Source organism: Podarcis melisellensis (assembly GCF_964234715.1).
Source record: "Podarcis melisellensis genome assembly, chromosome: 1".
Classification (NCBI taxonomy): Eukaryota; Metazoa; Chordata; class Lepidosauria; order Squamata; family Lacertidae; genus Podarcis; species Podarcis melisellensis.
Window position 1 is genome coordinate 23,611,304 of NC_138528.1, and position 13,926 is coordinate 23,625,229.

The following is a 13,926-nucleotide window of genomic DNA, read 5'->3' on the forward strand; positions in this document are numbered from 1 at the left end:
TCTGAGCACCTGCACTTCAAGTAACCATCCAATCTCTGAGCGTGGTTAAGGCAGTTTCCCCAGCTACCAACTGATAGGATGCATGATATGAAGGTTTCACATTTTCTGCAGGCAGGGCTTAGCTTGGCAATCGACGTAGTTTCTGTATGAATCTGGGATCTTAAGTAGAGTTAAGGCAGCAAACCAGTGTTAGCTGTCATAGCCATGGTTAAGCGTGGCACCAGACCAAGATCTTCAGAATGTCTCAGCTTCTGTATGTGAAAAGTAAGATCCTAGATGACCCTTCGGGTCCCTTCCACCTCTGCAGTTCTACAATTCTGTGGTCTACTCCAGTCTCCTCTAGCATGTTACAGGGGCAGGAGCAGATCTCATTCCACATGCAGATGGGTTTTGTGGGTCTTGGAACAGTGAAGCGTTACTAGCCTGCTGACCCACATACTAAGTGGTGCACTGTTTGGTCATGGTTGGGGTAAGAGGCTTGATATAACCATATTATATGCTAAATGGGCAGGAATAGCAGAGATTATATTCATTTTATTATACACTTTGTTCGGTGTACATCTGCCACATTTTTAGACAATCTGCCTCTTTATGAAGGTTTTATCCCTCAATTGCTGCTGCATCTACCATTGGCCCGCTAAAGCACCGATGATCTGCTCTTCTGTGATCATGTTCTGATTAAACATTTTCACTCAGTTGGCATTCCAGATAATTGAGGGGTCAGTTGATGTGGATTTAGACTGGGGCAAAAGCAGAGAGGTTGAAGGAAGAAAGCTAATCTCTTCCATTAGCGATAGCTTTTGTGACTTCATATTTTTAATTCAGTAATAAAATGCCACCATTGCATACTAAATATAATTCAGCAGCAATTCTTGTACACAATGAAGAAAAAAAACTGGGGGAAAGATTTCTGTTATCAGTGTTACATATTGTTCAGCGACGAACTTTATGAAAGCTGTTCTGAGAACACCAACAATGGCTCACTTGAACCTGGGAATTGCTGTCCTAGAAAAGATTAATGCTCTACAAGCTTAGTATCTCCCCAGCACAGTGTCGTGTACTGGAAGATTATGAGAAGCATATAAAAGCTGCCATAATTTCTGGCCAGTTGGTATCAAGGTGTAGACCACAGAAAAACATTTCATCTCCTCTTGGCAATTGAAAGTGATTGTGCTTATATATTTCTGCTAGAGAGCCTTTGTATATTTATCTGTTGCTTTCTTTTTTTTAACTATAGGTTTGCATTTGGAATAATACTCCTATCAATTAGCAATGCTGCATTTAATCTAATTGCATTTTTAATTAAGTCTGTAATATTCTGTCTTTGATTTAGGTCACTTTGTGAAAGGCAAGGTGTGTCAAAACTCGAGATCATCTCAGTTCACACACACACAGATTGAAATGTGTTGCACAACTAAATTCATTTATATGGCTTATATTTATCAAACATCCTCATTTCTGCTCCTTGAGTGCTTTTGCCTGTCTAGAGGAGGGGTCAGCAACCTTTTGCAGCCATGTGCCAGTCCACTGTCCCTCAGACCATGTGGTGGGCCGGACTCTATTTTGAAAAAGAAAAAAAAAGAACGAATTCCTATGCCCCACAAATAGCTTTTAAATAAAAACACATATTCTACTCATGTAAAAACACCAGGCAGGCCCCACAAATAACCCAGATAAGTTTTTTAAATAAAAGGACACATTCTACTCATGAAAAACATGCTGATTCCTGGACCATCCACAGGCCAGATTGAGAAGGCGATTGGGCCGCATCTGGCCCCTGGGCCTTAGGTTCTGGGCCCATAACCAAACATATTATTTTTATTCGGCTCCGGCCCTTGAGCTGATACGGCTCAACTTGACTTGAGCCCAGCAGAGCATAATCCCAGAGTCTGCAAACGAAAGGATGAGGCAGGTATGGCTACATTGCTAAACTTTATTTCTAAGCTATACCGAGAAGACACAAATATACATCTTACCTCTGTGAGAGCAGAGAGCAACTCTAAAGAAACAAAAGAACAAAGAAATAGGAAACCAGTGAACGTCACATCCAGTCTCCCTTTCCCATGAGAATCCAACAGTAACCTGACTGGAATGAAAAACATAGTCTTGTGACTAGCAGCTGCTGCTCAGTGAGGGAAACAGAAACTAACAGTCTACCCCTGGTCTAGAGAATGAGGTAATGCCTCTAGGGGGCATTTGGAGGAATGCATGTAAAATGGATTGCCTAGAAGGAGGAAAGAGATGTAAGCCTCTGGTTTTTGCATGGCAGGAATGTAGCCTGCTGTGTGAAAATGAGAGTCATGTATGTTGCTCCACCCACTTTGCCCCTGGCTCCACCTACCACGGCCACATGGTCCCTAGAAGGTTCCCCATGAGGAAATGCAGCTGACAGTCTGAAAGTGGTTCCTCACCCCTGATTTAGGGACTCTGGAGTTGTGGTACTTGAATAGCAGGCCCATCCAATGTGCCAGGACAAACCATTGCAACTGATGGGGAGTTAAGATTTGGTTTCTAAGAAATGATAGCACAGATTGCTGTTGCGGAATATGTGAGCCTTTGCAGTGTGTGTGTGTGTAAAGTAGTTCTTTGGTAATTATCTGTGACTTTGTGATGAATATGGCCCACATCACACGTAAGGCTCCACGTGATTGAGATTATAAAGACGTCCTCTTTCTCAAATGAACTTCTCATCCAATAGGCTGAGTTTTCTCCTAACACAGTCAGCATTCATAATTTGCATTGATGTCATAGTCATGAGAGAAACGGAGGCATTTCTTTATTTTCTTTCCTGTTTCAGGACAGTAGTGGATGGCATGATGGAGCAGCGGCTCTTACCTGACCTCCTGACAGCAGAGTTGATGCTGCTTACCTTCAGGGAGAGTGGCAAGGCAGCAGGAAGGGCAGCGTGGTGCAGATGCAGCAGCAGAGTTAAATCTGGAGCTCCTGCCACTATGATTTCTCCGCACTGCCCTCCCCGTTGCTTTGCCCCTCTCCCTCTCAGTAAACAGAAGTGACTCGGCTTTCGGGAGGTCAAGTAAGAACTGCCATCCCATCCACCCCACTGTTTCAGGATGTATGCATCAACTTTTGAAAGGAGAAATGTGAGAGGGGTTGTTTTTCAAACAAAAATGGCATTGGGTTAATTTTAAAATCAACATGAAATGACACATTTGATTGGGACAGGAACCACACAATCCATTCATTTCAGCATTTAAAAAAAAATTAGGTAGAACTCCCGCATATCAGAATATGCTTGCATAACTTGAGAGGTGACATTTTATATTCTAAGATGCGTTTGGTTTTAATCTCCACCCACCGCAGAAATCTCCATGTCGTTGCTGTTGGACCCACACCAGTAGCAAAATGCGCCTGGGGATTTTCGAACGCTGCCTGTATGTGCACACAGTCTAATGCCTTTTTTTTAACCTGCTTTTTGCTTTATCATCCTGTACTCCAAAGTAAACCGTGTTCTGCACTGACATGCAGCTGGCATAATTTAGCACATTTGTTTTCCTTGTAGTTAGTAAACAATGCAAGAAAACTTTTGTCGCTGCCAAAGTTTGCCTAATACTGTATTTGCGGTTGGCATCCGTTCCTAGCTACTGATGAGCTTATGAAATTGATTGTTTTCTTCAGACCCATAAAGCACTCCGCCCCATATCACTGATGGGTGGCTATGGAGCTGCTTGTTCTGCAGAAGCATGCTCATAGGGCAGGGCTGTTTACAGGTCACGACCAGATGTGCAGCAATACATGCCATTGCATGCATTACCTCATATGGGTCCACATGTCTGTAAATGAGTTGGGTGCAATAGACTGTTCTTCTACGTGCACAGCAGCTTATGAATGATCCTGCAGCTACCCTGACCACTATACGTTCCGTCAAGTTTTCTTCACTACACAGCCCTGGACACATTTTTTTTGTGGCCTCCTCTGTTGTTGCTAGAGAGAACAGCTGAAGAAAATCAGCACAGAAGTCTGCATGCTGAAAAACCTTTTCATCTGGGCATGAAGTGATAGAAGATTGCCTTTCCTTCCAGAACAGGAAGCAGCGCCAGTCAGAGCAGAGGGGAAACCGCGTGGTTGCAAGTCGTCCTGCAGCCAACCCCGTGTTGGTTTTCTTCCTCTTTGGTTTTTCCATCTCTGTTGGGGGGTGGGGTCCCCACACCCACTTTGTATGTGGCTTTTAAAAAACAACAATGCAAAAAGATTTTTGGTAGTTCCTCAAACTTTGATGCTTCCCCACGCACACCGTTACTTCCCTCTTGTTTCTGAGTAACCGTATTTCAACTCTGTTGATGTTAGCACAGTACCGGGTGGCGGGGGGGGGGTCACTGAGTTTGCTATTAGAGGGAGTGAAGCCTTCATCTGTAAAGGAGGATGGCATAGACATCAGATAAATAAGTCCATAAAAGGTGAAAGAAATTGTGTGTGAGAGGATGGGCGGGTGTGGGAGAGAGAGAGAGAGAGAGAGAGAGAGAGAGAGAGAGAGAGAGAGAGAGAGAGAGAGAAGAGTGGCCATTACAACCTCTTAGGTTGTGTGCACTCTGTATTTATTAACAGATTGCAGGGCTTTCTACTCCATTACGTTATTACCCTTGAAATTGAACTGCATTTATAACAAATATGAAATATGTATTTTTAACACTAAAATGTAATTTTCCAACATAATACCCAAAATAAAATGCCAAGAAGCTATTAGCAGCAAATTGAATTTTTGCGGTATGTAATTTAGCATAAATAGTGACAAGTGTTTCACCTCCCTCTTCTCCCCTGCACCCCCCCAACCACCTTAAAAATGATCCCATTAGTCATTCAGTTTAGAAGCACAGAGGCAGCAGTCGGCAAGGGTGTGCATTTTTATGTCTGCTTCAATTGCACACTTCATTTATTTGAACATGGCATAGGCGGCTTTCCCTGTCACGCAGCATCACTAGGCGATTAGCAAGTTTCGCCCTAGGGCAGCTGGGACGCTTTGCTGGGGCAGATGTTCTTTTCAGCTTATTCACTGGCCCTTCTTGGTTGTTTACCGTTGTCATGGCTACCCCTATTTCCACAGAAGCCGCGCGGCCTCCTCTTGGAGGCAAGTGAATATAGTTATAAAAGGATCATATTTTGCTCTGTGTCCCTTACTTGCCATCTGTCAACCAACTGCGCATGATGGATTCAGAAACCGATTAGGGATAACGGCAGACAAGTGATGATCCTTCTATTAAAAGTAACAGTGGTCCTGATGCAAATGGCTTTGTGGTGCCTTTGTGAGGTTTGTGCCCCCCCCATACATGGTTATCAAGCTCCCTATATAGGCACAGAATTCTAATTCTTACTTGCTGGGGCACGATGTCCTATTGTTGTGTTTGTGTACACCCTACGTACTAAGACTTAGACTGTCCAGTCTGCTCTTTTAGCTCACACACTTGCTACAGCTTTATGATCTGATACATATCGGTAGGGATTTTCCCTCAGGAATAGCACTTACGCACAGTGTTCGAAACTCCCATTGTTCTAGGCGCATTTTGTGACAGGGAATTTCATTAGCGCAAGCAGTTTCTGAGCTCTGGGCACGCAGTACTGCGCCAAAGATTTCAGATTAAAACCGCAGAGTGGAAGGAAAGGAGGACCTTTTTCTGCCTCCCCACTTCCAGCTACTCTGAAGACTGGAGAAGAGACCCTCTTAAGAATATTAGGGTGACGGGCAGGGGGAGGACTAGACCATGTGAAAAATGAACACAATAACTTAGCTGCAGTTCATTCATTTTCAGCTTTGTATTCTTGTTATAAAAAAACCGTGCACCTAGATATTCCGTTGTTGCGCCCCATAACCTAGGTTCTAAGGTGCCATTTAGCTCCTAGCTTTCATATCTCAGTTTCTAACACTGCTTTCACACGGAGTAATTGCCATAGAGCTCAATGAAACTCTTGTAACTAGTATTCCAGGCAAAAGGGAGGGTTGAGTGGAGGTGTGGAAAGCACACAGAGACTTCTCAGTTCCTGAATGGACTGCATGACTCAGAGCTGTGAAATAAGGAAATGGGGGTCAGATGAACCCTATAATAATACCTCTGCATGCAAACACTGTGACTTGGGGGGACTGGAGCGTACCCTGAGTTTCACAGAAATCTCCATCACAACTCTGAAAGGAATTCATACACACAGAGAAAGAATCTTGTGGTACATATTTAATCTTTTGAAGGTGCCACAATACTCCTCCTGGGGTTGCATGTAATGCAAAAAATACATTTGGACCACATGTGCCATCACCCTGATTGTTGGCCATGTTATCTGGAAAGGATATGATTTGGACTCCAGTGATGACACAAGGCTGTTGGAGGGTCCTTAATAAGCTAATATATGCATGAATTGTGTGAACCCTCAGATTGGACCTTTCCTGCCGCTTTGCTCCTCTCTTCACAAACCAGGATTCAGCACTTGGCCATAGCCTCCTGTTTCATGACACACTTGAGACTAAGATTAGCTACTTCAAAACAAGCCGGGATATCAAGCCATGGTTTAGTTGACTTAATATCCTGGCTTGCTTGGAATCCACTAACTGTAGTTTCTGGGTGCACATGTAATGGGAAACAATGGTTTAGTGCTGAATCCTGGTTTTTTCCTGCCACTTAAATGCAGAGAGGAGCAAAGCAGCAGGAAAGGAGCTGTGTTGAGAGTACCGTATTTTTTGCACCTGACTGTAAGACACACCTACGTAGTGACTGGATTCCTCTGGAGTAAATAGGGGGACGTGTGTTCGGGTGCTGCTCCGCTCCGCTTTGGACATATCTTAGAGGCTGCCAAAGGTGCCCTGCAGGGGGCTCTGGCCACATCTCCAAGCGGCTGATCTCCCCTGCATAGGCAGCCGAGACACCAGCTGGCGGCTGGCTGGGAAGTGCATGCGTGCGGGAAGTCCACCTGATTGACAGAGGCAATGCTGCTGCTGCCGCCTTCACCGCCACTTCTACTGCACAGCCCAGCCTGGCCTGACTCCGGGGAGGAGGTGGTGGCGCAGCAGCGCTCCGAGGGAGGGCTCTTCCCCTGCGCCCCTGAACCCCAGCAGCCTCTTCTCTGCAGCCTTCCCTCCTCCGTGCCGCACGATCCGCTCTTTACCCCTACACTCGGGCAATTCGTCTCCAGGAACCACACATTCGATCCATAAGACGCACAGACATTTCCCCTTACTTTTTAGGAGGAAAAAAGTGTGTCTTATGGAGCAAAAAATATGGTACATCCCCTTTGTGCATACCCTAGTTCAATAAACCAAGGTTTTTGGTTTAGTGTTATCTGAGAACGCAATAGCGGCATGGCTATCCCAGCAGGAAAATGCAGAATGGTGGCCAATTCTGTAGCATTGGGACCACATAAAATAATAAATAATACACAAACTTTTTATAAATGCAAGGATCTTTCTTTTCCCAGTTATATATATATATTGGCAAATTTAATCTTACTTTTTGGTAACACTCGTCACTGTGGAGATTCCGTTCATTCTTTAAATTAGTGGGAGTGGAAATTGGTCCACTTGTAAATTAATGTATTTATTGGTTGATTTTTCCAGATCCTGACATTGATGCTGCCACTGCCATGATGCTTTTGAATACTCCCCCTGAGATACAAGCAGGTTGTGAGTAGATATTTCTATAGCCTATAGCACCATAGATATGTAAGCCTAACCTTCTCTTTCACAAAGCACACAGACTAGCAGGCTTAAAAATAATCATTAAAAAAAATGTTTCTGATTGAGAAACAAGATTTCCCAGTTAGACCCTTGGAAATTCTCTACTTAGTATAATTTTGTGGGGTGGTTCCTGTGCGTAAAATTCTATAACTAATGAGCGACAACAATTGTGTACCTCCGATTCCCATGACTAGTGGCATGTATTAGATGTATACAATTGTCAGTCGTAATGAAGCAGTAGTAGCCTGATAAGTACTTTCCATCTACAGCACAGGTAAGACAGTCACACCTAGGGCCACCACTAGAAAATTATGTTCTGCTTTCTGTTTCCACTTTTTGGGGTGCCTTTGAGAAACTTGAAGAAAGGAAGAATTAAAATTATATTCACTCTTTAATCTGAATGTTAAACTTGCATGGCTGAATCAGATCCGTTTATAAAAAAGATCAGAAAGGTGGCTTTGTCAAAGGAGCACTTGAACAGGATTTCCCCACCAGCGTTTTCCTAGTCCAGGTATTCACTCTTCTTTTGAAAAACCTATTTCTGCACTAGAGAGCTCTTATCCAGATTATAAAACTTACTACATCAGAACTTTAATAATAGATACTAGTTCAGACAATATATTTTGTTGTCCCAAAGCCTAATAGCTCCAGGTACATGTGGACAAATGAAATGGGAACCAGATTGTTGCAAAACAGAGCCAGTGGAAATTCCTGTGATGGTGGTGGCTAGAATAAATGTCTCTTATGGGATTCTCTGCCTGCCATGTGCCTGGTTACCAGGCTCACACATTGCATTGGTTCACATGAGTATGTGCTCAGGGAGTGCCAGGATTGTTGCTTATAGGAGAAAATGGACTGTGTAAAACAGCTTATAGATATTCCTTCTCTAAACAGAATAAACCGAGGACAGTTCCTTGTTATCACGTGGAATAAGTCCTTGATGAGTCTTGGGCAACAATCGTGTTGTTGCTGTTGTTTTTACTGGAACTGCTTTTGCAATATCTACAGTGGTACCTTGGGTTAAGAACTTAATTAGTTCTGGAGGTCCGTTCTTAACCTGAAACTGTTCTTAACCTGAAGTACCACTTTAGCTAATGGGGCCCCCCGCTGCCGCACGATTTCTGTTCTCATCCTGAAGCAAAGTTCTTAACCCGAGGTACTATTTCAGGGTTAGCGTAGTCTGTAACCTGAAGCGTCTGTAAAGGTGGCCTGTAAAATTAATATGTATTGTGTCAATAATTCCTAAATCTGTCCCCTAACCAGAGACGGCATCACAATATGGCATCTGCTGAGGGGCCATTGCTGCTGATGGTGCAGCAGTCATTGCTCCAGTCATTGCTGGGCAGCCACCATTGCTTGTAGTTGTTCGCAGTGGCCCCAGAGCTCTGTGACATTGCGGCAATTGCAAAAAATGGCTGGGATCCAATGGTGCAGTAGCGGAAGAGGGGGAGGGGAGCCCTTGATTTCTGCCGATATCGCTCTCTCCCCACCACTGTTCCAGCTACAGTCCTGTGAACCAAATCCAGGCCATTTCTCAGAGTTCCTGGCCCTCAGGATCAGCATTTGGGGAAAATGAGAGGTTCTAGTGTGGACAGAGAGACTAGACCCCTCCCTCCAAATTCCACAAGCCGAACGCCCCTTGCAGTAGTTGGGACCCAAATCTATTTTGCCTAGTTTATCCTGCTTTTAGATTCTAAGCAAATTTCCAAAGCGGCAAACAGTAAGTATCCGTAAAGCACAAACTAAGTTTAGGATATATCGTGGAGTGAAATCAAGCACAGCAACATCATCAGACAACATCGTCATCATCAACAATAAAAGTAATAAGCGTCAGAGAAAAACGTAAATTAAACAGTCTTCGCAAAAGTTTTCCAGAGTTAACACAGTGTTTAGTTTGGCCTTTTGAAGCTCGGGAAAAGAAAACAGTCTTAATCAGATACCTAATGCAGCATAGAGAAGACAGCTGGGGCTCTCTGGGGAGCACATTCCATATACAGACTGTGCCACCTTTCTCTGGTCGCTAAATTCCTCGCAGGACAGCAAGAGAAGGGCTTCTGGGGCAGATCTTAATGCCTGGGCAGGTTCATACGGGGATGAACAGTCTTGGGTCCCAACCATTACACTTTGAATGGTCCTTGGAAACAGCCAGGAAGCCAGAGAAGCTGTTTCAAGACTGTGCAAACATAGGAGCACAACAAGTGTATTATTGTTAAAGGGGAAAGGATATGTTGCTCTTTTCCCCTCCTGGCACTGTTCCTTCCTCCCCGCTAAACTTTTATATTTTTCTTCTATCAGTGTTTCCAGGGTGTGTGTGTGCGTGTGTGCGCGCGTGCTTCCAACCATGTATGATAGTTTCCAGATAAAAAAGTGTGCAAGAGCTGAGTGAGCTGACCAGATATTTTATTTGATTTTATTTCTATACAGATTACACCACAGCACATTTGACCATCATCTTTTGCACACAGCGGATATAAAGTGCTAAGATAAAAAGATGGCTGTCTTTCCATCCTCATAGCTATAATTGTAATGGGATTTCTAAGCTCAGTTGGAGATACAGAATGGTAGTTAACTCTCCAAAGCAAGCCTATGCCTTTTCTCATTTAAACTATCTGACGTGGTTCAGAATTTGCACCCTGTTTTGTCACCGAAGAGTCACTTCTGGAAACTCCAAGCAACACGCAAAATGTGGCATGCTTTCTTAATTGTGCAAAACAAACCATAGTTGCAAATCACTGTGTGGTTCCTAAGGCTTTGTAGAGGGGATAGTTACAATGAACAAGTCTTGTTGTTCATTGTTATCTTTAGTATTGTACCATCAATGCATGTGGTGCTTTGCAGAGTGGTATAAGGATCCTGCTCCCCCTCCTGTCTCCTTACTTGGCTGGCTGGCTTTAGGATGGTGTTGGAGAAGCCCTGTTTGGTTCCTCCGCTTCCACTTGTCGGTGCTTGATTGAGCATGCAGTGTCAGGCTGAACACATCACGACTGTGCACTTGCTTACTTCAGAGATTGCTGCTGATTATTTGGTGGTTTGGATGACAGAATAAGATTAGAGAGAGGCCGTGAACTCAAAAAAAACCTGGCCTGTGAAGTGAAGTCAGGGTTTTGGAGGAAAACGTGCAGAAAGAGGAGTAGCATTATATTGATCCCTGGTCAGCAAGTTATTTTCTGCAGGGCTGTTTTGAAATGGAAATGTTGTGATAGCCTGTACCCCCACCCCACAAGCACTATGTAGGGTCATCTTATTGTCACGACTGGCACTCCTTCCTCATCTGCTTCTTGGTGGGAAACTAGGTATGGGGGGGGGGGGAAGGTGGCATTCTTCTTGACATCTGGATTTGGCCTAACTGCCCACTCGTAGAGTTGTGGTTCCAACGCAGAGGGGAACAGCAGAAGAGAATGGATGGTCATAGAGGACTTTGACTGCTGAGGATGGAAGCAGCATGACATGGTTATGTAATCAGCAAGAGAGAGATTTGGTAGTACTAGACCAGCCTTCCCCAATGCAGTGCCATCCAGATGTTATAGACTACATCACCAGCATGGTCAGTTGATGGGGATGATGGGAGCTGTAGTCCAACAACATCTGGAGGGCACCAAGTTTGCTAGGTGAGAGCTTCTATGGAACTCTATGCTAACGTGGTTAATGGGTATCACTAAGCATAGGGAGGGAGCACCCCTGGAGGTATTCATTTAATTCTCATTGTATCTTTAAGGGATTACCTTGGTACTACCTCTGTGGGTTTCATACCCTTGATTTCTGTTACTGGAGCAATTTGTTCATGTTAAAAGACATTTCTTATCTTACTGGTCCCAGGACACTAGGGTCTTCTGCGCTGACTATTTCATCTTTCTCTGAGAGAAAGGAGTTATTTTTCAGAAAATGGCTGGGACTTGGTCCGGGCCTTTATAGAGGCAGGCTGACAACGGTTAAGTGGTTGGAGATGCAGGGGTCACAAACAGGGCTATGCAGGGAAGTAAGGACCGATAAACAGGTGTGGAAGCCCACATACATCTTTTAATGGACCCCTCCTACATCAGTGCCCCTGTCTTGGTGGACTTCCCTACTGAGGCAAGCAGAGCTACTCTTGTTTCATGCAGAATATCGACATGAACATTTGCATTAGAATAACAGCCCCCAGACCTCTTTATCTTCAGAGTTGTGTATACATTCCAGGTGTAAAACAGTGGGTGAAATGGCTGAACTTTCCCTGGCAAGTTCAGTGTTCTTACCCATCTCTTTTGGTTCATTGTGATGGCCACATGAAACTGCCATCATAGATGAGGGAAGTCAGTGGTTCCATTGGGCTGGGCTGGGCTGGGCTGGGGGGATAATGAACAAAGTACATGACTGGAGTCCTAGATAGATTATTATCACTAGATAATAATTCTTTAGATCTCTAGATTTTGTAGATAAAATATATCTAGTTAATTATATTTCAGAATTACCCACTTTAGAATTATTATAATCCTATTGGCTGAGTTGAATGCCATTATTTATATTTTTAGAAATGTTTAAATTAAAGGGAACCACCTAATCTCTAACACGCATACACAACCTTACTACGCATGTACAGTGGGGCTTATCTTCCAAGCAACTTCCATATATAGTACATGGCAAACCACTTTTTTGAGAGCAGGAAAACTTAAAAGGGTGAATGGAGGGTCCCACTGTTCAGAGGTGTAAAAACACCTGCTAGAGATGTTTGAGGAATTGGCTTTATGTGAATTCCGGTGGGAAATTGTTTGATATGCACCTGCCAGACAAATGTGTGGAACGGGAAATGAGAAATTTATCCTTCAGGTTTTCACTTCCCTGAATTTTGCAGTAGCACAATTCCAAGCTTTGAAAATGCACCCAAACAAAACATGTGTTTTAGAACATGCATTTAGAATTGCGTACGTTGAGAGAGAGTAATATTTGAAGATCATTTTCATGCAGAGTAATGTGAAAGTGGGGATGGAACCGTACGAATGTACACATGTGGAATTGACGTGTTCTGACAAATTGATGAATCCATCCTTACCTGGTGTACGCTTATCTCTTCCTGTCTCTCTCTGGATGACGGTTCTAATAATCAGCGACACTGCTAACTGCATAGGCATAGGTTGTCCATGCCACTTGTTCTTTATCCACTGTGTGGAGCTGCTAGCTCGTGCATTGAGATCTGCCAAATCTTAAATGGCATGGAAAGCACTACTAAAAGGCAAAACATTTTTAACTTAAATTTTCATTTTGATTTGCAACATGCCCTGCACAAATTGCTGAGAGCTTCAAAGAACTTCAGGCATTTAAATAATAAAAAAAAAAATTCCTGACCTGGCAGCCCATAGTGTACCACAAGGAAGAGTAGAACAGAAAAGGGAAGACATAAACAAATATAAAATGTAGACATATGATACAGATTTGCAGGCATGTTGCTGACACAGAGGTTCTTAAGCGGCTGCTGACAATGTTGCTAATAAAAAATAAAAAATGATTCTCCAAGGATTAGGTTTGAGGAGGGATTTAATGAGGCGAGTGTGCAAAAGGAAGCTGAAGTAAGAGATCAGATAAAAGTAAATAGAGTTTGGAGCGGAAGCAGTAATAGTGAGCATGAGGACCAGCCTGTTATGGCTGATGTGCCCAAATGGGGCAACAGGGACCATTAGGAACTTGAAGGGCATTTCCCAGGTTGAGACAACACAGGCTGGGGCAGGCAGCTGAGTCATTTGATAGTTTCTTTCATTCATTTTCCTAAATTGGTATCCCACATTATCCTTGCCATGCTTAAGGTGGATTGAAAAAAATCCTTTCCTGGGCTGCAGCAGATGTACAGCTCCTTATGGCTTTACCCCAGTTAGCTATAGTGTGCTGAGCAACCAGTAGCAGGCAAAAGGATCTCCTGCAGCACAAATTCCAATTAGTAAAAGGTAAAAAAAGGTAAAGGACCCCTGGACAGTTAAGTCCAGTCAAAGGCAACTATGGGGTTGCGGCGCTCATCTCACTTTCAGGCCGAGGGAGACGGCATTTGTCCACAGACAGCTTTCCAAGTCATGTGGCCAGCATGACTAAGCCACTTCTGGCACAATGGAACACCGTTGACGGAAACCAGAGCGCACGGAAACGCCGTTTACCTTCCCGCCGCAGCGGTACCTATTTATCTACTTGCACTTTGACGTGCTTTCGAACTACTAGGTTGGCAGGAGCTGGGACAGAGCAACGGGAGCTCACTCCGTCGTGGGGATTTGAACCGCCAACCTTCCGATCGGCAA

At 43.9% G+C, this 13,926-nt stretch overlaps 1 protein-coding gene across 6 annotated transcripts in view; it reads left to right on the forward strand.

The window, feature by feature from the left end:
- FOXN3 (forkhead box N3) overlaps nt 1-13,926 on the forward strand; it is a 194,428-nt gene that overhangs the window by 161,620 nt on the left and 18,882 nt on the right. For 4 of the 6 annotated variants that reach the window (XM_081912834.1, XM_081912832.1, XM_081912833.1 and 1 more), the window contains exon 5: nt 7,553-7,618. The exons of 1 other annotated variant lie outside the window; for it this stretch is intronic. In XM_081912834.1, coding sequence (XP_081768960.1) covers nt 7,553-7,618 — 66 coding nt within the window. The remainder of the gene's footprint in view (nt 1-7,552; nt 7,619-13,926) is intronic. One more of the 6 variants, XM_081912835.1, reaches the window with a different exon arrangement.